Source organism: Vulpes lagopus, chromosome 23 (assembly GCF_018345385.1).
Source record: "Vulpes lagopus strain Blue_001 chromosome 23, ASM1834538v1, whole genome shotgun sequence".
NCBI classification, from domain to species: domain Eukaryota; kingdom Metazoa; phylum Chordata; class Mammalia; order Carnivora; family Canidae; genus Vulpes; species Vulpes lagopus.
Window position 1 is genome coordinate 14,606,246 of NC_054846.1, and position 26,611 is coordinate 14,632,856.

General features: G+C 44.8%; 1 protein-coding gene across 1 annotated transcript in view; it reads left to right on the forward strand.

Moving 5' to 3' along the window:
* Positions 1 to 26,611, forward strand: part of GATB (glutamyl-tRNA amidotransferase subunit B) — an 89,164-nt gene that overhangs the window by 50,443 nt on the left and 12,110 nt on the right. Inside the window, exons 9-11 of the mRNA XM_041739078.1 lie at positions 395 to 584; positions 11,907 to 12,040; positions 19,162 to 19,240. Of these exons, the coding sequence (XP_041595012.1) occupies positions 395 to 584; positions 11,907 to 12,040; positions 19,162 to 19,240 (403 nt within the window). The remainder of the gene's footprint in view (positions 1 to 394; positions 585 to 11,906; positions 12,041 to 19,161; positions 19,241 to 26,611) is intronic.

The following is a 26,611-nucleotide window of genomic DNA, read 5'->3' on the forward strand; positions in this document are numbered from 1 at the left end:
TTCCTGAGAAACAGGAAGAATTGATATTCTGGGACATTAGAAAATATTTGGACTTTCTTATATTTTTATTTTTTAGATTTTATTTATTGAGAGAGAGTGCATGAGCAAGCATGAGTGTGGGTGGGGGGTGGTAGAAGGAGAGGGACAAGCAAACTCCCTGTTGAGTAGGGAGTCTAACACGGAGCTCAGTCCTAGGACCCTGAGATCATGACCTAAGCCCAAGTCAGACACTTAACCAGCTGAGCCACCCAGGCGCCCCAGAAAATATTTGGAATTTTAATGTGACATCTAGAGACAAAACTTTCATATCAAGGATAGGGTTTTGTTTTGTTTTGTTTTTTTCCTATTAAACCTAATTCTTCTGAGTCATACACCATATTCCCTCTCTGCCTAGGTTTATGCCCGAACCCAACCTGCCTCCCTTGCTGCTCTATGACACTGCGTCTTTGCCTCCTGGCGCAGACCCACAGCAAGTGATCAACATTGACAGGATTCGGGAGCAGCTCCCTGAGCTCCCCAGTGAGACCCGGGAGCAGCTCGTTCAACAGTATGGGATGCTACCAGAACACAGCTTCACCATACTGGTAGGTATTGATCAGAGGCTCGGACAGCCCCAGCTCAGCAGTTTGGGTACTGCTCCACGTGAGCTCTGAGTAGAGAAGGCAGCTGCTTCAGGTTGTACTATAGATGTTTCAGAGAAGCAGCAGCTGTGATAACCTTTGCTCACTACCCTTTATGGTAAATACTCCTCATGAAACCAGAACATGAAGCAGAGTCTCATGTCAGTCATTTCTTGTGTGCAGAAGTGAACAGCTGTTCACAGCAGCCATGGAGGCTTCTGGAAGACAGTCCAAATGCTATGGATGAATGTTTTCCCATGTGTCTGCAGGACAAGAGAAAATCAATGTATAGGGCTTCTAGATGTCTAGCAGTATTGAACCATGACAGGGTCTGGCAGGAAGTTCGGTTCTCAAAAGCCAGCCAGCTGTTTCTCCAACTGTAGAAGAAAAACATTTATTCCGCACAAAATGTTGAAAACTCTGACTAAAAGTACCGGTCCTTTGAGGCTTGAGGATGCATCTTAAGGGGCCGTTAGAGAATCTGACACCACTGAGACCTGCTTAGGGATTTTCCATTCTTTTCAAAGCTGCTCAGGGCTTTGCAGTTCTCTTTGTCATGGCAACTTTAAAGTGCTGCAGCATCAGTGAGGGTAGGGTTTTGTCACAGTTGTCTTCTGCTTGTCTGTTAGGGAGGAAGTAGAAAGTTTTGCTGCTGCCTGTTTCAGGGATTGGGTGAATGTCGCACTTATCTTCTGGAGCAGCAGAGTCTGTGCACACTCTGGATTTTTGTATTTTAATTGATTAATAATGACTGTATAGGGATGTGAGAACGTACATACTGATATACTTCAGTGACAGCAGCCCTGCCATTGCTGGTCCACGGTCAGCAAGCAAATATTTGTAGAATGAAAGATTTTCTCTTTATAAATCAGCTAATGGGAAAACTCTTCAGAGAGTGTCCTGTGAAAACTCCTCTTTTCCTACCAGTAATGATGAGGCACGCGCAGATGTGTTTTCATACTGCTTCCTATGGGCTGCCGTCACACCTAGTCATATCTGTCTGATGGTTACATGGCTAGATTTTAATCCTTTCTTAGTGTGACTTGTTCAGCACTTGGCAGGCAAGCACTGTGTCACCCTCTAGCTCGCTGTCCCTCAGCATGGGCTGGCACAGCAGCAGCGCTTAACACCAAATCTTCGACTGTGCGAGTCAGTCATCATTTCGGACAGAACACCTTTTAACCTGAAGCCTCTTACGACTCCAGCATTTTCCCTAGGCTGATTTAACCCAACTGAGTTTTCGTCCTATCTATCTTCCCTACATCTGATGAATTTCCAGCCCACTGGAAATAAATCCCAAACTGAATTCTCAATGCTAAATTCCAGTCCTGCATTTGATAACTGCCAGATTACACAGGGGTTGGAGGGCCTGGGACAGAGCCTGCTGGGACTTAGCTTCCAAATTGTGACTTACTTGCCTTCATTTGGCCTTCCACCAGGTGAACAGAGACAGCAAGTGAAGAAAACCCAGGTTTCTTGGCCATTTCTTTGCTCATGACTGTGATTTCAGAAAAGAATCCACTAAATATGATGTTTAAAGCTCTTCTTTGTATATTAACTTTCTTCACAAGAGAGGCAAACAGACCTTTGAGCAACTCCTCTCAAGAATATGGCTATTTCTCTCCAAGGCACTGTCTGTAAACATATGCTCCCTTCAGAGAGCATATCTCTAGCACTGTCATATTTGGCCTCCGACAAGCATATGAGTGATGGTGGGGAGCATCTGTCTCCTCAAGGAAAGCCAGTCCTCTGAGGGCAAGGACATTCTCATGCTCGTGTTTGTGTCCCAGGCATCCTCACGTGTCCTTCACAGGAGGCCTTGCATAAATGTTTGCCGAGGGTACCCCATGAGTGGGTCATGGTTTAAGGTCCTGTTGAGGGGAACCTGTCTTTCATCTGTTCAGTCCACGACTTTTATTTTGCATCTCCTATGTAGCAGGTACTCAGGGACGAAGATTTGGGGGAAAAAAAGTTTCTTTGCTTTCCAAGAGTTTATTTATATACATAGACACACATGATGCAGCTAACCAGCCCCTGGGTCAGATTGCAAGAGATAGATGCATAATGTGTGATGGGAACCCAGAGAGGCAGTGATTACCTTGATTGGGATGAAAGGGAAAAACTAAAAGAAGGAGGTGATTTTTGAGTCAGTTTTGAAGGGACTTACCTTTTAATATCTTAAAAAATATGCCTATTTTTATAGCTTGCAGGTAATGCATTAGGTACAAAAAAATGCGTGTGTGTGTGTGTGTGTGTGTGTGTTTTAAAGGGCTAGTACTTGGATTTTCAAGGATGAGTGGAAAGACAATTTAATAGCAGTGGAAAGAGAGTGATTCAGACAAATTGTTTTCCTGAAAGTGGGCATCCTCAGCTCTTTACGACTTTGTAATCATTGAAAGCTGAGTTACTGAGACCTGAAAATGATATATTCAGGTTTTTTCCTGCCTTCATCAGAAACACAACAGATTGCTGAGAAGGGCAGATGCACAAATCTAATGAACCATCTTTCAATTTAAAGAGTGCCCAGGAGTATTCATTAAATAAATAGTGGTGGAGGTGTGCTTTGCAGAGCCTTGATTCCATGCTCTGTACCTTCAGATTGCTTATTCAGTTAAGCATTTAAGCACATATCCACCCTCACACACATGCCTCACCCACAAATAAGAAACACTTCAGAATTTAACTCTAGTCTTTAATTTATCTGATCATTTTACTATGTGGTAAGCACTGGCTTATGATTTATGCTTGATATTTACAGAACTCTAATATTTTAGCATCTACAACAGTGTCTGGTACATAGTAGGCATTCAGTGAATGGACAAATGATACTGTTACAATACTCATGAAAGTCCTAGAAGCACCAGCATTTCTGATAAAAGCATCCTTGTTTCTAAAGGTCAGATCCATAAACTGCTCTTGACTCCCTAGCAAATCATGGGATGATACCAGTCTCACTGAACTCTGGGTGAGAAGGACCTGGATCACCACTTTAACCATCCCTCTGTACTGTGTCCAGATGCAAGTCACTTGGCCTCTCTGACTCTTGTTTTCTGAACTGGTCCTTTTATGATATTAAATCCAGTCTACATCCTGGTTTTCTCTCTTAAACCCTCCTGACAGTCCCCTCCCAACAGAAAACCTGTAGTACTGTTTTTTCCTCCAGTCACATTAAAAGTATGTTGCTCCACCTGAAACTTCAACCTATTTAGTTCACCTTGCTTCCCTTTCTTATGTCAAATTGCCTTGATTGCTGACCTCATTTATAAGGATTAAGGAATAGAAATGTAGAAACTGAGATCCAGGTATTAGGATCCTGAAAAATGAGAGATTCTAATAGCATAGCAAGTCCTTCTCTGAGTCAGTATATCCCAAGAGTAATTATGAGAATGATGTAGATGATATGCATGTGCATTTTTCTTAGCAGATAATCCCAGGGTGATGTCTTAGGAAGAGATATCCCCACAGGTATCTGCCTTACCTGACTCAGAATGCAAACAAATTGTAGTCATTTGCTTAAGCAGGACAAGAAAATCACTGCTCCCTGACAGCAGGTTCTGCAGTTTATAGCAGGTCACTTTGTTGTGAAGTAGGCTCCAGGCCCAGCATGGAGCCTAATTGGGGGGGGGGGGGGGGAGCTTGAACTCTCAACCACTCTGAAATCAAGAGTCACATACTGAACCAACTGAGCCACCCAGACACCCCACAGGTCACTTTTTAATTTACCTTTACAACAGCGCTCTGATAAATATTGTTGTTGTCCCCATTTTATGGATAAGGAAACAAACTGCGGTAGAGTGTAAGACATTGAGTAACTTAGCCAAGCCTCTGGGGGGCCAGGTTCAGTGGTCTGCAGTGACTTCAGGGCCCACGCTTTATTTACATGTCCAAGGTCTGCTGCCTGCCCACACATGTAATGTGCCACAATTCCAAACAGCAATGATGGTTCAAGTTCATTGCTATTTTAGATCACTTGACAGAGAAAATAGAGTTTTTACTTTTGTTAATTCTAATGTTTCATACAGTCCCACTAATGCTTCGTGAAACAGTCACAGACCATTGGTTCATTTAAAACTTCTGACCACTCTCCTTGGTTTTTAAGATGTCAGACTGCCTCATAAATAAAGAAGTAGTGCACTCTCCTAAATTTAGTGAGAATCCATCAACTCCAATGAAAAACAGAAATTCTATCCATTTTCCAAGTAGAAAATTTAAGTCACAAAAAAGAGATGTCAGCTCTCCTCTGCAACTTTATTTTCCTTCTCAAACTTGCTGCCTCAGGTTCTTGGCTCCTTCTGAATGAATCATTGAAAAGGTCTCCACAGAGGGCAGAATGGGCGGGGGGGGGTTGGTGAGGTTTGTGGGATGATTTTGCCTGTTGCCTCATGTCACGCAGTCCCGTACACGGTGGGCACACGGTAAGGACCAGGTATGAGCTCGCAGGGCGGCTGGCCGTGTACGAATTCAGTAGATGGAAAGATGTGAGTCTGATCAAGATTTCAGCGGAGGAATGGCGTAGCATTCCCAATTCAGTGTTTCTTGAGGGCCTGCTGTACTCACCACGGCTCCCTGTGCTGTTTTCAGGTTAAAGAGCTTTATCTTTTCCATGTCGCTTTTAACTCTCCCAAGTAGCCCTGCAGGGCAATGGGTTGAAACACAGAGAGAGAGACAGTCTTGATTTCAGATCTCACCTCTGACACCTGGGAGCCGGGAGGGCTCTGCAAAAGTAACTGGCACTGTTATCCTCCCCAGCTGAAAGAGGGAAGGGAATGATTCACTTCCCCTGAAGATGAGTGACACAGCAGAATCTTCACTGAATCTAAATACAGCCAAGCAGACTCCCTGGAATAAGTTGCCGGGGACAAGAGCACTGGCCCCAAATAGCCGCTAACACATTGAGAGCTGTGCAAGCGAACTTTTAAGAAAACTCCAGCATGGCCCCAGTGAGACTGTAGGAAAATGTGATTGTGAACCTCTAGATTAGTGGCCCGTGCTGCCATACATGTCTGTCTGTCCTTGTATTCAACCTCAAGATGTGTAGTCTTATTTCAGCAACTTCATTTTCTTCAGGTGCTTTTTCTCCATTTGAAGTCATAATCCTTTGTTTCTGACACCATGAAAAAGGGTAAGATGTCTCCAGGGACAGAGAGGCAGGAAAAATATGACTAGGGTTGATTGTTAAATGGGTTGTTTTCCAAAGAGTTTTGCTTTGAGTTTCTAGTAGCCGAGATATGGCTTGGTTTTCTTTTTGGATCAACTGTCTATAAAATAATTTCCCATGATAAATATCTGTATGCCAGTAGGTAATAGTACTTTAAAACTAATAGTTTAAAAAGGCATCTGGAACTATAGTGACCAGTTTTAGACTGTTTAGGTGTACTGAGGAGCGCAGCCCTGGCCTTCTAACTACTGCTGAAGGAAAATCCATTTGGTCAGCATCGTCGCTCACCATATTTCAGCTCCATGTAATTTTCGAAATTGATTTTATTCTTCGTTTTATAAAATTGCACCCAGTGTTTGCCAGCTTACGGGTGCTTTTATAGTTACTTTGTGCAGTAGAAACATAACCGATATTTTGTTCTGGTAAAACTGAATAAAAGATGCATCTTCAAAAAAAAAAAAAAAAAGATGCATCTTCTAACTTTACTCCTGAAAAACCAACAATTCATTTATTTCAGATGCAAGTGACAGAGGACTTTCAGAGATGAGGATCCTTTGAACTCAGATTCATTTGACCCCCTCAGGGACCTGCCCATTGGAGCAAAAGTGCAGGGAGGAGTGAAGTCCTGAGTGCCCAGCCTTGGGGATTCACAGGGACTCTCTTCATCTGTCCTAGAGCTGGGTTTCCTATTTATGAAATGATTTCCTTTTGGGGACAATTAAAATACACTATTTCAGGTTTCAGTCAGATCTTGGAACAAATGAGCAAACACTACCTGGAACCTTTGTTGCTATTTTTAACAGCATCCAGAAAGCTGCTGTTGACCAACACAGGTTTCCTCTTTGTGGGGCCCATTCGACAATGGTGGCTTTAGGCACATTGAAAATGTGATTATGATCAGAATTGATTTCTTGACAGCATACTATCTGTGGCCCATTCTTGAAGATATGGTTTTCTAATTACGCCAGTCTGCTGTCAACTTTTATTACTTGAATTATTTGGATTTTGTTTATCCAAAGAAAGTCTTATTGCCAAATTGGATTCTGCTCATCCTGCCTAGAGCTCATGTATCTCGGAGAATGTAAACTCATTTTCACATAAGTCGAAGCCAAACGTAGGTGTGAACCCTCTCTGAGTGGAACCATTATCCTGAGTTAAACTCAGACGTATACTTCCCAACTTTGCTAGGAACAAAGCACAAGTGAAATTCTTGGGACCAGAGTTTTGCTCAGATTTTAGGCTTCCAGGCCCACTGGGAACATGACCCAGGACCAAAATAGGACTGTAGACTTTTCTAGTTGTGTATTTTCTGAGACCGATTAGAGAATTGGTGTTTCTGGGTCGATTTCCAAACTTCTCCAGATTTCCATAAGCTTCAAAGTGGCCATGATGGCTCAGGATTCTGACATACTCCAGTGAAAGTAAGGTTTCCTATCCTAGTCTCACACCACCAATTAACTACCTTTAGTTTTTCCCCCACTGACGACTCCACTGGATGAGTCTTTCTTCCCACCCCTCCCCCACTGTAAGATTTCCACAGCTATTTCTTGTTTCCATGAAAAGCAGAGGGAAGGCTCATTCATATCATCGATCCAAGCCTCCACCCTACTGAATGTGTCAGTCCTTAATCTTGCCATAACTTCTGCTTTCTTTCCCTAGAACTGCCACACACAGTCTAATTTCCATTTCCATCCCAACACTAGCATTCAATGTTATTTTTAGGGCCACTTTTCACAAGGTGGTGGGTCTGCATTCTGTTTTTCTCACTTTGTAAGCATGACCAAATCCATAGGAATTAAGAGGGAACCACAGTGTCCCCACCGATACAGACGCTGGGCTTTCTTACAGTGTTGGCAGAAATGCTCAGTCGCTGCTCACCCCGGCACCCCTGCCAGGTGCCAGATAGTTCCTATCTGTACCTCCACAGGATGAGATGTCATGACCTGTGAGCCCCTCACCTAGTTGAAGCCACAGTCGTTCAGTCCACAGAGGCAGGGTCTGCCGTGCAGTCAGCTGCTCCCACCACAGGAGTGGTCTGCCCAGTTAGGTATAAACTGGTGCACAAAGTCCCCAGATCAGAAAAGTTAGTAGGCAGTAAGATGCAGTATGCTTGGTACCAGAACTATGTGAGCAATTATGGGAGTGGTCTTCTAACGTCAGAAGGTGCCTCAGAATTGGGCAGTGTCTTGTTTGAGGCGTACTCACTGTAACTTCTGTGAGGAGAAGGTGTGGAGGGGATGCAGAAGAGACCCCAGGGAACTCTGGCCACCCTCCTGTCCCCCAGGAGCTCTGTACAGCTTGGGGCAGAGGGTGAGGGTGTGTGTGCGTGCGCGCACCGCCTTCCTGATCTGGGAGCAGGTGTGTGTCCTGCCACAGTAGAGTGTGCCAGGTGGTATAGGTGTATGTTGGCAGAGGGAGAAAGAGAACCTGCCATTTTCTCCTAATTTGTAAGTTAATTGCTAAGGGCCTCTGCAACATTTTTAATATGTGAAGAACCTTTGAACAGCTGGCAGGTACCAAATAAAATAATGGGAGTGGTGGGAAAGTGCATTCTTCTAATGAGCTAGTTGCTTCACATTGTGCCTGGCACTGGTAGGTGCTCAGTCTCAGTCCCCGGGAAGGCAGGAACATGATATTTTTTCAGCAGAGGCAGTGTAACATGGAGATTAAGAGCACAGACCACAGAGGTTCAGATCTCCGTTCTGCTGCTTTCTTGCTGTGTAACTTCAAGCAAGTTAATGCCTCGGTGTCCTCATCTGTAAGAGAGAGTTCTACTAGTATCCATTAATAGTTGTCATTAGGAATAAAATGAGTGAATATAGAGACCACTTAGAACAGTGCCCCGCACCTATTATTGTTGTTGTTAAAAAGTGTTGGTAGCATCAGCAGGAGCAGCAGCCACGTGAAGCTCCCCGCTAGGGCTGGCTGCCCTTCTCTGTGTCTAAGGGCCATTCTGGAAATAGTCCTGAAAGCTTTTTAACTAGCCCCGGATTGCTAATCTGGGGTTCCTTTAGCTGCCAGGTCACTCCCTGCCGCATAATCAGCTGTTCCTCAACTTGTACTTTGTGGGCTTTTTCTTCTCTGGGGCTGCCACTGGGCAGCTGTCTCTCTCAGGTTTCATTCTCCTTCTAAATATAGTCCAGCTAATTTCTGCCCTCTCATCAGGTTCAAAGGGCGTGGGACTTAGAACGGGAATGGTGGTTGAGAAATCAGCCTTCATCCTATTCCAACTCCTAGTCTTCCGACGTTTTGTCATCCCCGAGGGTAGAACTTAAAAGACAGCTTTACAAAAAGACAGTAGAATGCGAAAAGATACTGCTTCTGGGAACTGATGCAAGGGTAGATCGGGGTTCCTTCCCAGACCAGGCCGCGAAGTGAGGTGATCCCTGTGCCTCGCCTCACACCTGCACTGACCGACTGACAGATCCATTTGCAGCGGAGGGTTCTTATTAGCGTCTAAGGGGCTGTCCTGGCATTGGCTCTGGTGTAATTGAATGCTCCGGGGAAATTTGATTAAAATGTGAAAAGGACGCTTCCCGGTCATAGAGCTGTATAGGGTGTCCAGTGTGACACCAAGGACGGGCCCAGTTGTCACTGCTGTGTTAGCTGTGGCTGAAGGAACAATTAGTGTGACATTTGGCCGGGCGACTTGAGGCGCTGTGTAGCTATGGTGTCAGCTCTGTCTGACGTAGGATAGGTTAGTGCTGAGCCAGACACTTGCATGTTGTTGCCTTTGAGAAGGAAGCTAGGGGTTCCCTGATGCGGTGGCCTTCTTGCGTCGCTCTTATTATGGTTTTTAGGTAAGGGAGTCACCAGCCCAGTGTTTTCCTGAGAAAACACTGCCATGTTCACCAGGGACTTGTGATATTTGTGCCGAGGTTATTAGCAGTTGCTGATCTCATAGAAAAACTAAGAAAACCCTATCTAGAATGCTGTGGGGTTTTTTCCTTGAAACGTGGGGTTCTGATCTAAAGAGCCAGAGCGGGCAGCCGAAGCATGACTTTGTATTGATCCGTCATGCTCTGGTCGGCAGCGGCTCGGCCGTCTGCAGCCCTGCTGCTCGCAGCTCACCCCATCCCCATCGCAGATGCTCCTGTGCGCTTGCAGTTGCGTGCTGAAACCGTGCATCCCCCAGTGAAGAACAGTTCCAGCTCGGAGAGGCTTCATCACAGCCCTGACACAAAAAGACAAACAGAAATCTGACTTGCCATGTTATCCATCCAATAAAAAAACCACCCAAGGGTAGGAGAATAGATATTCATCACGTCCCAGCAACTCAGCCAAGCCTGGGAGTTCAAGCGCAATATTTCTGGGTGGATTTAGAAAACCTTCCCTTGGCAAAGCAAAGAGTTCTCGTTCTGACAGCTCTTTTCACCAGTGGGCCAGCCTGTCTGGGTTAGAACAAAGGGACTTCTGCTTGTCTGATTTGGGCCGGATAGCGGTTTTCTCCTTCCCCAGAGGTTTGCGGAAGTTTGAATACTTTTCCATAAGTTAAGCAGAACCTCTTCGTTCTGCCTGCATTTGCCTTTATCTGCAGTCAAGCCTTGGCTGCTGAGGTGGCCTTTGCCCTGGTTTAGCATGAGCAGAATAGTAACGTTGGCTTGAAAAGAGATTCAAGAGATGATTATGGGATTATTCAGTAGGCTTGTCACCAGAGAATTTATCTGTTACAAAGGGCACGTAGATTATTTTTTATTATGGAATTTAGCAACCGTATGCCTTTGTGTATTTTACAGCATCTATAACAGCTGAACTTTCAGAGCACTTTTGTTAGTATGTCTTGCTTCTTCCCAGTATCTTATTTTTCCAAAAGTTCCTTTGCTTAACGAAGGTTTTCTGAAAGGGGCAAGGGTGAGAGCCTTACCCATAGTATAAAGTTAAAAAGATTATTTCAAAGAAAGCATGGTTTGGTTTGAATTGCAGCAGGTAAGGGAAATCTACTAAGCATGTGTTCCCTCTGCATTTGGAAGTTTTGGCTTCTTATATGTGAGAAGCACATGTTTTCATTTTTCTTATTGGAAAACAAAGGATGGACTTAGCCAAATTTTTTGGTTCTGCCAAACTGAAATGAGCTGGCAGTTAAGTGCCATAGTAGTTAAGGCACTTGATGAGTGCCTTGGGGTTACTCTTAGGCATGATTGTGGCAGTTCTGATATTTAAAGGTGAACATGGCATGATACAGAAGGAGCATTCACTTGTGATTTTCTTAAAAATGCACATGGCAATGGCAGGCATCGATTCCATTCACAGGTACTTACCACATAGCTGCCATGTCCCAGCACTGACTTAGCTCTAGTTGTAGAGTGAACAGGACAGGGTGACCCCGCCTGCCAGAGCTGACACTTCAGAGGGGAAGACAGTAGAATCTTCTTCAAGTCCCTTTGATGACTGTTTTCACAGAGCAAGAGGATAGGCAGGGATACGCTGTGTTGGCTCAGAAGACCTGGAAGCCACTGCTGCCTCCATTGGTCGTGTGGTCTGAGTGGATCACATGTGCCTGAGTTTTTTCTCATTTTGAAAACATTTGAAAACCATTTCTATCATTTCTTGGGATGATGTGAAGATAAATACAGTTATGATCCACTTTTGATTTTTTTTAGAAATAGAATATTCTCTTTTCCTTCTTGATTTGCTTCCTCTCCTGCCTTCTTACTCTCGCAATCCCGGGGACTTCCAGCAGAGGAGAGACCTGCAATGAGAAAGGACAGTCAACTCAGGCCAAACATCGTGGGCCAGAGGATAAAGGATGCAGCTCGAGGGTAAAGGTCGTAGGGCACACAAGGCTGACAGTGAGAGGGCTGGTGAGTTTGGGTGAGAGTGGGCATCACCCTTCTCTGGTTCAGCAAGCCAGCTTCTCTGAAATATGTTCATTCCTGTGAGAAAATGCTAGATTAGAAAAATGCACAGTGACAGTAGTAGAAGTTGAATACTTGCTGTTTACTGAAAGTGATCAGAATCTCCTGGTGCCATTTGTGTTTAAGAAAGTTCAAGTAGATGTCCCAGAGGAGGCAGAGGGTGATGGTTTCAGATTTGCCTTCAGAATGCTGAGCTTTCATTTTTTGGTGTGTGTGTGTGTGTGTGTGTGTGTGTGTGTATATATATTTTTTTTTTTTTTTTTTTCTTAACAGAATGAAGTTGGCCTACTGGAGTTCTTCCAGAATGTGATAAAAGAAACTAGGGCAGAGCCAAAAAAAGTAACTAGTTGGATCCTCAACAATTTTCTGGGTTTTTTAAAGCAACAGAACCTTGCTGTCAATGAGAGGTGAGTGGGGTCTGGGAATTCTTTCTTCCTTTATGATGAACTCTGTATCCAGAAACAGTTGAAGTAGGGCAGGGCCAGTGTTTTATTCTCCCTCTTGCCGCTCAGGATCTCCTGACAAGACACACACACCCCCTGTGAATTCCAAATTCTAAAGCTGTCCTCTATCGTATCTGAAATTTCATTTATTTGTTCAAATTTTTGTCCGTGCTGTCCTTTGTATTGCGCTGGAGCTGTGGGCCTAAAGATGAGTAAGACAAGAGAATACAAGCTGGGTTGGGGAGGGGCGGCATATAGGCCTGTAAGAAAACAGGCAGTCACCTAAGTGTGATCCTGTTAGGCCAGAGGTGCAGAGGGTGCCCTCAGTGGACACAAAGTGGGCCTGACCCAAAGCCGGAAGGTGAACAAGGTTTCCCTCAGAAGGGGATGCTGGAGGTAGGCTCTGAAGACTAGTGGGAGCTGCCAGGTGATGAGGGGCAAGGGCATTCCAGGCAAGAGAGTAGCCATTGGACACTCAGAGGCAAGCAGGTGTATAGGATCAGGAAACCCAGAAACTCTGGGGTGCCAAGGAGGCAAGCAAGAAAGCTCAGGAGAAAGCCACAGAGGCCACCATGCACTTCTGTCAGCAGCTCTCAAAGCCATAGATCTCCGGTCCACTCCAGTGTCACTTTGAGGGAGTGGAGTTGGAGGAACAGACTAGAAGCAAGGAGCCTGTTGCTGGAGTGCCAGTGAGAAATGCCAAGGGCCTGAGCCGAGGTAAATGGGGAGCAATTATCTCACATTGCACAACTTCCAGTTCTTACTTGGACAGTGGAGTGAAATGAAGGGCAGCGTTTTTCAGTCTAGCAAGAGGTAGAGGGGGAGGAATAAGTTCACAGGGACGGGGTGGGGCAGGATGCCATGTTCCATTTTGGACGTGCTGAGTTGGGCTGCCTGTAGGACAGACATCCCCCTCGTGGGGATACCCAGGAGGCAGGCAGATATATGATCTACCGCTGACAAGAGCTATCTGGGAGGTATCAATCCTAGAGTTCTCATTTGTTCATTATTCAGCACATGTTTATTTAGACTCCGCTCTGTGCAAAGCACTGGGCTAAACATGGGGAAGACCAGTCAGCACAACAGATGTAGTCTCTCCTCTCAGAGCTGACAGTCTAGAAGCTGGTGATTTAAAAGCAGTGAGCTCAGGTGCTCTGAGAAGGAGAAGGTAACAACTAAGCTAAGGCCTGAGGGAAGGATGAGTAAGGTTAGGCCGGCAAAATCCAAGAGGTAAAAGTGTTCCAGGATAGGGAATAGCACGTGTAAAAATCTTGAGGTGAGTCTGGGCATCACATATCTGGGAACACAAATACATAGTCCAGTAGAGGTGGAACTTGGACTTAGGGGCTTAAAGATAGTTCTTGAAGTTGTTGAAACAGAAGAGAATCCAGGAGGGTGTGGCCTCATCGGGTGGCTGAGGAAGGAGCTGGAGATCCTCTAGACTCTAAGTGAGAAGCGTGGGCAGAGAAGACGGCAGAGGAAAAGAAATGGCAGAGAGGAGGAAATCTAGGACAGAGTGTCACAGAAGCCAAAGGAAAGGAAAGTTTGCAGAAGGGAAGAGTAAGCAGCAGATTGAAGTATAGGGAGTGAAGGAGAGAGAGAGGATGAGGAACCCTGGGCAGACAACCGGGCCCTGCCCGGCTAGGTCCCAGAGAGAAGTGGAACCCCATGGCAGCAGGTGTGCCATTGTCTCCGCAGCATCCCATGGCCGTGGAGAGTGGGAGGGGGACAAACGTACACTGGTACATGATTCCAAAACATTGTTGGCTCAGAGAAGGTCACGCTGTACAGTGCCAACTTCACTTTCAGCCTTTTCAGTGTGTATATGCTGCAGTAATGCAGCCAGTTGGCCACAAGTTCACTGCCTTACTTGGCTCCTCACCAGCAGTGACCTTGGACAAGTTCCCTTCCCTGACCCTCCATTTCTTCACTATAAAACAAAAATGGCAATACCTGCCTCTGAAGGTTTTTGAGCAGAATATACACAGTGCCTGGCACGTAGCAGGCCCTCGGTGTTAGTTCCCTTCTCTTTGCCTGGTTGGTATTTTAAGTACCAAAACAATAGCCACCCTCAGCCCCCTAAACTGCTTTGGCATCTGTTGCCTCTCTGTTTTTCATTCCTGACCTTTTAGGATTGACTTCTCTTCAGAAACTCCACTCTTTACACATAAAATATCGTGGCCATTCAGCAAAGGCTGGAGCCATCTAGAAAAGTTTATGGAGGAGAGACAACTGTACCAAAGCCTTAAAGAATGGAGAGGATTTGGTGAGGCCGAGGTGTGGGCAACACCTGTAGAGAGCCAAGGCTGGGAATGACAATGGACTATATGTTTTTAGACCAAGGAGGAACATAACTTGTAGGAGCAGAGGGTGGGAAATGGCAGGAAAGCACAGCTGACTGTGTGATTGAAGCAGGGCTGGAGTATGAGGCTGTGGAAGGGTCATAGGGGAGGAGAGCCACAAATCCAGTAAATGCAGTAGGGCGCAACTCTATACAGTGCATGTGGTAGGACAAGGAGGACCCCATCCTGCCCCTCACGGAGCTCGCCATCTCCTGGGGAGGACTAGACTCATGTGTCAGTATTTTAATCCGAGGCAGAAGGGGGTGCTTCTGTTGTAGACACAGTACGATGGGAGCAGAGAAGAGGGAAACTCATGTTGGCCAGAAGAAGCCAGGAAGGCTCCATGATGTGGTTTGAGCTTTTGGAGGAGTTGTAAATCTGATCTTTAAATTTATGGTTTTCCATGTTATTGGCTATGATTGATGATGTTGGCCTAGAGTCACTGAATTTTAGTCTTGGCAGAGACCTCAGACAACTTCTGGTTCAACTCTCTCCTTTAGCAAACGAGGAAGTCTAGGCCCTGATTAGTAAGGGGACATACCTCAGGTTGCACAACCCCTGAGACCAGGAACCAAGTCCCCTGCCTTTCAGTCTAGCATCTTTAGATGTCAGTCTGAAATTACAGGGTTTACTTATCAACCACGTTGGTAGCTGCTACAGGTGCTGAGGCTGATAAATGAGCTTGTTGAGTGAACTTGGAGCTCCTCGTCTTTACCCAAACAATTCATAAGCACCAGAGTTTTAAGAACCCAAAGGGTACCCAATTCTGAATAAACATCTATGGAGTTGTTCGAAAAGCAGGTAAAGAGGGAGTTTATGTAACAGTTAATAATTCTGTTACACAATTTATATAGAACAAGAACTGAGGATCCAAAAGTAAGCTGTAGTAGCTCTCTTCCTACACAGTCCATAGAAGCATTGTTAGCTGGACTGGAGACACCAGCCTCGCCTTGGAACAAACATTAATTAATGAACATCGTCAGCCGCTGCAGCGAACATTTTCAAAGCTTAGAACGGCAGTAGCTATGGAGCTAGCAGTAGTCTTACGATAACACTGACAGGGAACACTCTAGAGGTCAAGTTGGCAAGACGTGATTTTGCAAATTAGCATTCATCTTTAAAGACCTGTCAGAAGACTGGTGTTTAAAGGGTCCAACCAGAAAAGCTCTTGTTGAACTTGGCTCTTCAATTATTTGGAGCATAGGTTCGAAAGTTGTTTTTCTGCTAACTCATTCTAAATTGCTATTAATAACGGGTTTGATTGAGTTAAGAAAGTGGAAATTACAGATCCCTTGACCAAGCGTTTCATGGTGAAATCAGGCAAGGGCCACTGCCCAGTTGTCCAGTCCAGTCAAGTACCCCCAACTTCTAGGTCAGCCAAGGGGCAGCAGTTCCTGAGGCGCTAGCAAACCAGGGCAGGCCTTTGAGCCAAGAGTGCCTGACGGTGAAGGAAGAGAAGTCCAGTGTGACATGTGGGGACAAGAGTGGGGCTGCAGGTTTGGAGCCTTTTAAAGATCATTCTGGCAGCCCCTGAGCGAACAGTGGTTATTATCTCATAAACCAAAACAGAAACTGTGTGACAGAGACCATATGTGGCCCACAAAGCCTTAAGGATTTGGCCTCTGGCACTTCCCTGAAGAAGTTTGCTGACCCCTTGTTTAGAACATGTTTGGTGAGAGGCAGTTGAATCCAGTGGTAGAGAGAACTGGACCCTGAAGAAGCAGTGGCTGTCTTGGGAACAGATGTGCTTCCGTCCTCTGCCGGCCTGAGGCGGAGGCAAATAATCATATGGAAAAGAGCGCTGGCTCCTCCTCATTAGTAGGCCAGGAGTGCATAAGGGACGATCAAGGATAAAGAAGAGAATGTGGAGGTCCAAGGAAAGGGGTTTTCACAAGAGCCTTTAAATGTAGCCCAGGATTGGGGTGCAGCATAATGGGGAAAAGTTGTTATGCTTGGCAAGAGCAAAGGGGATGTGATTTTTTTTTTTTTTTTTTTTTTTAAGAGAACAGCTTCCGGAGAGGGCTAAAGTTAGTACCAAATGACTGTGCTTACAAGGGTAGATAGTAGCTACTGGTGCTGGATGTTTATTGGTAAAGGTGAGGTAAGAAACCAGGCAGAAGCAAGTGACTGCAAGATCACCTGCAGACATTTTCAAGGGAGGGAAGATCTGAGCATTCGTGAAGGTGCATGATTAAAGCCCCAGGAGAGAGGAAACAGACATGCAAGTGGGATCCATAAGAGTGGAAAGTCATGGAACTAAAAGCATGAGTCGAGGGGTTTGTTTGATGGAAGAAGAGGAAGAGGACACACTAGAAAATTCTGAGTCTTGCAATAGCTGATGACCTTATGAGGTGAGAGGTGAGGGCATGTGCCAAGAAGGAGACCGTCTGGAACAGGTGCTTGGGTTGGGGCACCCAGTAGGGGTGCAGGGAAGCCATCAGGATGGACACAAGGATTATTGAGTTCCAAGAGCCACCTGGTGTCCAGGGCCCACTTAACAGAAGCAGGACAGGCCGACTTTGGGCCAGAAATGAGTGTGGGGATTGAGATGAGCCACACATTTCTCAGATGAGGGGAAGGGGCTGGGTGTGTGTGGCTGTACAGGTGGCAGTGTCTGCTCCCAGAATCCACGCTGGGGATGGAGTCGTGATCCCAAAAGAGCTCTAGGCGGCTGGAGGAAGTTGGCAGATGGGGAAGATCCCTCTGTACATGCATGGGCCTCCGGGGATTGGAGGCTGGCACGCAAAGCTTAAGCCTTTCACTGTCAGATTCTTCTTTGGTGGAGACACATTCACTGTCACAGAACCAGCATTATCTGACAGCAGCAAATCCGTAGCTTGTGCTTCGGCTGCCATTATGTTGCAGATCTGCAGTTTGTTTATTTAACTGATGAGTGGGGTCTTCTACCCACAGCATGGCAGGTACTGATCTTTAGTTAGCCCTGACATTTCTAAATTTAATGTATGCCATATACCGGATAGCTGTCCCTGTTGGGAAGAGCTCTGTGACACCAATATTACTGACTATATGTCAAGCATTTGTGGGGACAGAAAGGTGAGTGAGAAATCTCCTGTGCTGGTAGGTCAGTGGAAATATTTTATAGCATACATTGATGGCCTAACTAGTGAATTAAGGTCATTAGATGAAAGGCAAAGTATTTTTAGTTATGTTCTATTTCTGTTCTTCTCTGTCTCCACATCCCTGATATCAACTCATGTGGGAGAAGGGACCTTTTCTTTGCTGCATGCTCTAGAAATCCAGTTCAACGTCAGTGCTTATTATGGGCTCTACATACTGTCTGCACTCTAATTAGCCACTGTATTTTCTAGGATTGCAGAACACCCAAGGAACCTTTATTATTCAAACAACCTGACTCTTTATTACTTGTCAGTAATGTGGAAGGTTGGGAAAGGGGTTTATTGTTTTTTTTTCCAGCTCTCTGCCCTTCTTCCTGTTGAGATTTAATCAGAGTGGTTCACAGATGTTCCAAATACCAACTTAATAACACCAGATAGTCTCCAAACTTCTTTTCCTCTCGGAATTACCTCTTATCCATACTTTGGGATAAACCAAGACTTTAAGGATGATGGTGTGTCTTTGTGTGTCAGCTGCTTTGAATGAACAGTCGTAATGAGGTTTCACTGTACTTGAACCAGAGTCCAGTAAGTCAGAGCTGGTGAACTTGCACTCACTGGGTTTGGAATTCACGGAAACTGGGTGAGGGTTATGTGGCAGTTTCCTTTTTATTATCTAAGAGCTTACAAAGAAATTAATTGTGATGGATGAGAACTAAGACATAAACAGAAGGTGTTTTCACTTGGCATTAGACATTTCAGAAGCTTTCATTCACACTAATGTGCTATTTATAAGTCATTCCTATCTATTTAAAACTCGTCCCCTAATGGCCCCAGATAAACAGCATTTTATTAGTCTAGTTGCTGTATGTATTTAAAAGTAGCAAAATTGCATATTTTTTAAAAAATAGTGTCTAATTCAGTGTTGTCTTTTCACTCATCTAGGCACTCCCCCCATGCAAACACATTCCTACCCCTGAATGTGACACTTTGGGTTTGGTTGCTCCTTGGCCTTTTTTTTTTTTTTTTTTTATCATGGGATCTTGGCAAATAAGTCACATCCTAGAAACGTGGATATGATGAATCCTGGGCCCTTCCGTTGTAAGCCTGGAGAGAACAGTGTCTGTGCAGATGCCCATGAGGAGAGTTAAGGACGGGGATGGCAGTTATCCCATTCCCTTAAAGAAAAGCTCTTACGATTAAAAAGAATTTATATTTGCATAAAAACACTCAGAAAAGTAGCTTTGTTAGCTCTTTTGTTTGAAGTAATTTTTAGGCTGATCTTGCAGTTGAAAATATTTAATTACTGGGTTGTTTTGTTTTTGTTTTTGTTTTTTTTTTCTTGTCATGGTTCATGAATTTTGCAGCCACTCCTTTTTCTGACTAATTAAACTGAGCAGTTGTCTGTTGCTACAACTTCTGCCAAACAGCCATTATTGTTGAGTAGTAAAATAAAGAAAAACAACACTAGTCACCGAAATTTGTTATATCCTAAAATACAAAATAAATAAATAAAATAGAGCCCAGTTGGCATATTAGTTCCATTCCTGGGTGTGGGTTTAATTATTTAAACCTACAAAATCAAGTGCTCTGCTTCTGACTAACCATAAATGGGTATGCTGACAGTGTGAAATGTAAATTTATTTTCTCTCCTTTTGGGGGCTGCTAGTCCTGTCACACCTTCTGCGCTGGCTGAGCTTCTCAACTTGCTGGACAGAAAAGCAATCTCTTCATCAGCAGCTAAACAGGTATGTCCACACTTCCTAAAGTTTCCGACTGCTCTGCTCTCCCAATAAATGTTTTATGCCAATTGCCATCACTAAGTGAATTTCATAACTGAAGAATTAAATGCTTGCATGTGCTGTTTTTCTACTGAAAAGGTAGAAACATTTCATTTAGCAAAGGGAAAAAGTTGGTATGTGCAGTCTAGGTTATATGCTTCTCATCTTGCTAATAACCAGGGGAGTAGTTACTGCTTGGTTTCGCCTGGAATGTTTTCCAAACACGTATTTATGTAAAAGGCAGGACTGCAGCTTGTGGGGGCGTGAGAGCATGTGCACGGCCCCTGCACCCTCAAAGCCAAGACTGGGGGCAGCTTTGGTGGCGCTCCCTGACCCTCTGGTCCTCCTCCATCCTCCACAGCCTCACAGCCAGTGCTAGGGGTTTACTGCTCTTCATTGCTTGATTGCCTCCTAAAATTCAGTCTCCTGGCAAGGAGGATACGGTCATTCGACAGATACAGTGTCCTCCTCTTGCGCAGTGTCTGTACACTGAGAAAAACAGCAGTGGCTTCAGAGGTGGCCTCTGCTTCATCTCCCTCCACCTGAGAGTCGGAGGTGGGCAAGAGACTCTTGGAATCCAGAAAACTCTTAGAAACAAGTACCAGAGGGATAAAGAACACCAAGCCGGCTGCCTGATCTCAGCTTTGGATATTGAAGCCATCAGTGCTTCAGCCAGAAACGTAATGTGCCTTTAATGGTGCCTTTTGCATTTAATATTTATGCACATCAACAGTAATGACTGGTACGAAGTGAGACTTTGGAAAAGCAGCTGCTTTTGGCTAATTATAAGGCACTATGGAGTGTGAACCCAGCTCTGCACAGTGAAACTGGAGACAGAACGAACAAAGGTTCTGTTTACCCACCACCCAGTGAGGCTTTCGGATGCAGGGACCTTGGCACATGTAGGAGAGGATTTTGGTTGCTTGGATGTCAGAATACAAATGTTTATGACAGTGCTCGGCAGTAACAGAAACATTAGATGGCCTGAGGGCAGAAGAAAGCTCTCTCTATATATACATAAGAGTAAATGAATTGTAGCATTTGAAATGAAAGGGGAAAAAATTTCTCTTTCTCACTCCTCCTGCCCCACCAGGGAGTGGGAGGAGACAGGGAAGGATGGACAGAGGGAGGGAGAGAGGAAGGAAGGAAGGAAGGAAGGAAGGAAGGAAGGAAGGAAGGAAGGAAGGAAGGAAAGGGAGGAAGGAAAGGGAGGAAGGAAAGGAAGGAAGGAAGGAAGGAAGGAAGGAAGGAAGGAAGGAAGGAAGGAAGGAAGGATGGATGGATGGAAGGAAGGAGTAAAGTATTAGAAATAGGGGTTGATTGTCCTAAGGTGTTAGAGTTTTTTATTTTTATTTTTTTTAAAGATTTTATTTATTTATTCATGAGAAACAGAGAGAGAGAGAGAGAGGCAGAGACACAGGCAGAGGGAGAAGCAGGCTCCATGCAGGGAGCCCAACATGGGACTCGATCCTGGGTCTTCAGGATCAGGCCTTGGGCTGAAGACGGCGCTAAACCGCTGAGCCACCAGGGCTGCCCAGGTGTTAGAGTTTTTTAAAAAGAAATTTCAAACTAGAGGGAGCTCACTGGTATGCTAGGTTGTTTCTAGTTTTGTTTCTGAAGTATTGCTTTCAGTTTAGTTACGATTCTGTGACACAAAGAGAAATTATCTTTAAATTTTTTTTTTAATTTTAACTTTTTAAAAGATTTTTATTTATTTGAGAAAGTAAGACAGAGAGCATGTATGCAGAAACATAAGGGAGGAGCAGAGGGAGAAGCTGACTCTCTACCAAGCAGGGAGCCTGATGTGGGGCTTGATCCCGGGAACCGAGAGTCACGACCTGAGCCAAAGGCAGACACTTAATCAACTGAGCCACCCAGGCACTCCAAAAGAGAAATTGTCTTAACAGCTGGCAAAAGACATTCAGCTGTCCCTTTTTCTGTGGACAAAACAATGCTGTGGGTTGTCTGGGGCTCTGAATGTCAGGTGAAAGAATGTGGGAAAAAAGAAATATGAGGGATGCCTGGGTGGCTCAGCGGTTGAGCCTCTACCTTTGACTCAGGGTATGATTCCAGAATCCTGGGATCGAATCCCACATCGGGCTTCCTGCATGGAACCTGCTGCTCCTTCTGCCTATGTCTCGGCCTCTCTCTCTCTCTCTGTGTGTGTCTCTCATGAATAAATAAATCTTTTAAAAAAAATCTGAGATTGCACCTCTGAAGTCCCATAGGTGTTACGTGTATATGGGTTTTTTGTTATCTCTAAAATAAAAGCTCTTTCTACTGTAAAAAAAAAAAAAAAAAAAGGAAGGAGGAAGGAGGAAGGAAGCCTAGTACAGTGAATATGATTGGTTCAATGGGAAGAAATGGAAAATACTAGGTAATTAATGCTGACAGCTGGTTCATATATAGCTAGGGCCACCTTTGGGTTCTATCAACTTCCAGCATGTTATGCCGATGTATGCCGGCATAAAGCTCCTGTATACACTATTCCCTTGGGAGTTTTGCTTTTTTAACTTTTCTACTTTGTTTCCTGTTTTTAAGAAAATCACTTACTGATTTTCTGGTGGAAAAAAAAAAAGTCTTATTCATTATAAAGAATTTAGTGCAGAAAACTACAAACATCTTCAGATCCTACCACCTTGAAAGCACTACCATTAATACCGGCTGAACACCATCCCAGGTATCCTTCACGCACGTGTAATTAGAAGAATAGATTGATGAGACGGACAGACACGAGGTTAGAAATGAAGACGTTAGAAAGTAAGAGGTTATAGTCCCCCCTTTTTTTAAGTTTATTTCTTTATGAAGTGGACAGTTCATTGTTTTTAGTATATTCACAAAGCTGTGCAGCCATCACTACTGTCTAATTCCAGAACATTCTCATCACATCGAAAAATAAGCCGTTAGCAGTCACTCCCCACTAACTCCATTCCCTCGGTTACCACTAATCTACTTTCTGTCTCTTTGGATTTGCTGACCATTTGATGTAAATGAACTTCTACAACATGTAGCCCTTTATGTCTGGCCTCTTTACTTAATGTGATACTTTCAAAATCCATCCATATTGTAGGTCATGCCAGTACTTCATTTCTATTTTAGGCTAAAGAATATTCCATTGTAAATAGATGCCACATTTTGTCTATCCATTCGTCAGTAAATGGACATTTGAGTTGTTTCTAGCTTTTGGCTCTTTTTTTTTTTGTAAGATTTTATTTATTTATTTATTCATGAAAGACACAGAGAGAGGCAGAGGGAGAAGCACGCTCCACACAGGGAGCCTGATGTGGGACTCGATCCCAGGACTTCAGGATCACGCCCTGGGCCGAAGGCAGGTGCTCAACCACTCGGCCACCTGGGCATCCCTAGTTTTTGGCTCTTATGAAGATGCTGCTTTGAACATTTGTGTTCAGATGTTTTGGTTTGAGCATATGTTTTCAAGGTTCTTGGGTATAGAGAATGGAATTTCTGGGTCATATGGTAATTATACATTGAACGTTTTGAGGAGCTGCCCATTTTCCAAACTGGCTGCACCCACCACTAACATTCCCACCAGCAATGTACGAGAGTTCCAATTTCCCCATATCCTCGCCATCCTAGTAGGTGTAAAGTGTATCTCACTGTGGACTTGATTTGCATTTCCCTAATGACTAACTACATTGAGCATCTTCTTGTGTCTTCTATAGTGTACTCTTCTTAAAAGAAAAACATTACAGTTAATTTTTACTAAATTTAACAAAAGAATCCAAGTAGGCCTTGGGTTTGAGAAACCCTGTGAGCCAGAGGGTACTCAAGCAGAGCAGAAAAATTCTCTGCTTCCACTCCTTATGGGTGTTTCCCTCTGACAGAACTGGAAGAGGTTCCGGTAGTGATTAGATGACCAGGAGATGAGGAAAAAAGTTGACCAAGTAACTGGCTCCTAAGGATGACACATTCATAGAAAGAATCATCCTGTCCTTAGAACATTCTGAATTCTGGGGTACCTGGGTGGCTTAGCCTGTGAGCATCTGCCTTTAGCTTGGGTTGCAATCCTGGGGTCCTGGGGTCAAGCCCTGAGTCGAGCTCTCTGCTCAGCAGAGAGCCTGCTTCTCCCTCTGCATCTGCTGCAATCCCTGCTTGTGCACGCATATTCTCTTTCTCTCTCAAATAAATAAATAAAAATCTTTTTAAGAAAAAAAAAATCTTTTTAAGAAATTCTGAATTCCAAAGAATTTCCCACTTTGTCTAACTTATTAATCCATCTCTCTCCTTTACATTGTCCCCCATTATTTCATCCCTTACACCCTTCACTGCTCCTTCCTCGCAGGTGTTCTGGCAATGCTTCTGAGATTTACAAACCTCATCCCTTTGGCACTCTAGAGGCCAGGGGTTGCTACCACGAAGCACCTCTATTTTCCAGAAATGGAAAAAGATGATTTATCATCATGAGCAACCTCCTGGTAACTGTAGACAGAATCCTCTGGATTTCTGTCACGGGATCCAGTTCTACCTGTGGAAGTCGTGGCTAGCAGCCCCCTCTCCTTCCCTCACCAAGGAGAGGGCCGTCAGAATGGCAGTTCCCCTACAGGACAGCATCCCAGGGTCCTGAGCCTCTTGTGACTCAGAGGCCCTGGGTGCCTTCCAGACTGCTGGCCAGCCACAGCCCCAGGAGAAATCGCACAGAATGTTTCCGCTTTGGGCATGCCTGAAATAGATGTGGGTGATCCACGGTCTCCTGGGGATTGTCCAGTTAGCATTTCTAGTGAAACCAAGCTGGCTTGGGATTCCATAGAGATGGAAATTGAATTTTAACATATAGGTGTGCCACTTAACCCATTTCCTCTTGTCTACTTTGGGGTCTGCTTTATTTATTTATTTATTTGCCATAAAATAAAGTCATTTCATTGAATTTTAAAAGATTTGCCTATATCAAATAGGAAACTTTGAAAAACTACTCAATACAATCTGTAATATGATTTTTTTTGGCATTTTTTTTTATTGGAGTTCATTTTGCCAACATATGGCATAACACCTAGTGCTCATCCCGTCAAGTGCCCCCCTCAGTGCCCATCACCCAGTCACCCCAACCCCCCACCCACCTCCCCTTGTTCATTTCCCAGAGTTAGGAGTCTCTCATGTTCTGTCTCCCTCACTGATATTTCCCACTCATTTTCTCTCCTTTCCCCTTTATTCCCTTTCACTATATTTTTATATTCCCCAAATGACTGAAACCATATAATGTTTGTCCCTCTCCGATTGACTTACTTCAGTCAGCATAATACCCTCCAGTTCCATCCACGTTGAAGCAAATGGTGGGTATTTGTCGTTTCTAATGGCTGAGTAATATTCCATTGGGGTCTGCTTTAAAGAGAAATCACCAAGCCCATATGTCCTTTAGTAAAAGTGTTACAAAATGATTAGATGTTGTCTTCTCCCTTCCAGCGCTTCAGTTCCTGTGCCCTGCTTCTCTTAAGGGCTTGGGTTGTCGTTTGTGCCTTTCTGGAAGAATGACCTTTCACAAGGCTCACTTGCCTTTGAGCAGAGGGGACCTCCCTTTCTGTAACTGTCAGCCCCCTCCCTGCCTTCTCCCTTGAACAGGCCTTTCCTCCACACCCTGACTCTGGAAACCTCTGGACAGGCAAGGGGCCTGCCTGCTTTCCTTCCATCCTTCCTTCCAGATACTTTAAAAATGGTACTAGCTAGAGAAACAGTCAGGTGGTAGTTGAAAGGGTGTGTGAATTCCGTCCCTCAGGAGCTGAAGGCTGAGTTTCTGCCCCAGGTGTCAGAACTGGCTCTGTGGTCAGCGAGTGACTGGGGCCTCCCAGCTTGCATGACCCCATGCCTCCAGTGGCCACTTAACACAGATGGCTTGCACTACCCCCGGAACCCCTTGCTACAGATGCCTGTCCTGGGTGGGCAGCAGCAGGGCCTGGGAGCTGCCCGCATAGCCAGGAACAATTGCACTTTGATAGTACTTCCCAGGGTGGTGATTCAACACAGACAAAAACTGAGGATTTATGCTGCAGCACAAAACTGGCAACCCCAGAGGCCATTACGTTTGCGGCAAGAGGGCCAGGGAGCCCTGCAGAGGCTGGCCTGGAGGCCGGTGGCCCCCTCGGGCTCCCCTGCTGCTGGGCTTCAGCCAGGAGTGCATAGTCTGGGTCTGAAACAGGACGGAGCACAGGATTAGTCTACTGCGTCGGCCCCGGGGGCTGGGGCTGGGCTGCAGTGGCCACTTGACTGATTGGAAAAGTCAATAGGCTGATGTGTTCCAACTGGGGGTGGAGAACACTCCAGACACAGCTCCCTTTTGTTCCTGGAGGCTGCTGAAATGTTCCCTAGCGTCACTCCTTTGTACCCCTGCCCTACCTCGCCCTAGTTTCTCAGGGAGCGGCCAGCTCTCTGCGTTTAAAAGTATCCATCGTAGCATTGTCCTGCTTTTCCTCCTGAATGCTGTGGTTTGGCAGTGATCCCCGGGCTGCCTCACACCACCTCTATTCTGGTGCTTTTGGCCCGGGCAAATCCAGCCTTGTCGGGTCCCACTGTGTTAGGTGCCAGGAAAGGCTGACCTCCGGGTCATTCTGCGTGGATCCGCTCTGTGCTGTGAGCCGGGGTGGCCGTTGCAGGCCAGGAGAAATGGTGCAGGCCCGGGAGCAGCCTCCTGTGTTTGCCAGGCGTGCCTGTTTCCAGGTCTCTGGGCTTCCCACCTCATTTTCCTGTAAAGAGTCACTGCATAGATTCTTGGTAGGCAAGTCCTCACAGGTGATTTCCATTTTGAGCCAGCAGATCTGGATCCCTCTTGAGATTTCTACATTCTCTTCCTGAATGTTGAACATGTTAAATGCACATTTTTAGGAGACCATGCAGAGGAACAAAATAAACACTAGTCAAAGTCTAAATACCTACCAGAGGGATAATTTAATTACATTATGATAAATACACCTGATATTAAATTTTTTATTGATATATAAAAGTAGTTCTGTCAAAAGTAAAACAAAAGCAGGTCACAAACTGTCCATATGTTATAACTGCAACTATGTTACAAAACAAAAATATGGGAAGGAAAACACTAAAATACATTTGTTATCTTGAGGGAATGGAAAGTGTAGGTGTGATGTCTTTTTATCATTTAGATTTCCTTATTTTCTACAGTGAACGTGTATTGACTTTTTAAGTGAAGTATAGGTTGCACACAGTATTGGCATTAATTTCAGGTATATAACTTAGTGATTCAATATTTATATACATTATAAAATGATCACCATAACTCGAATTACCGTCTGTTACCAAAGTTACTACAGTATTACTGACTGTGCTCACTATGCTGTACTTTGAATCCCTGTGATTTGTTTTATACTGTAG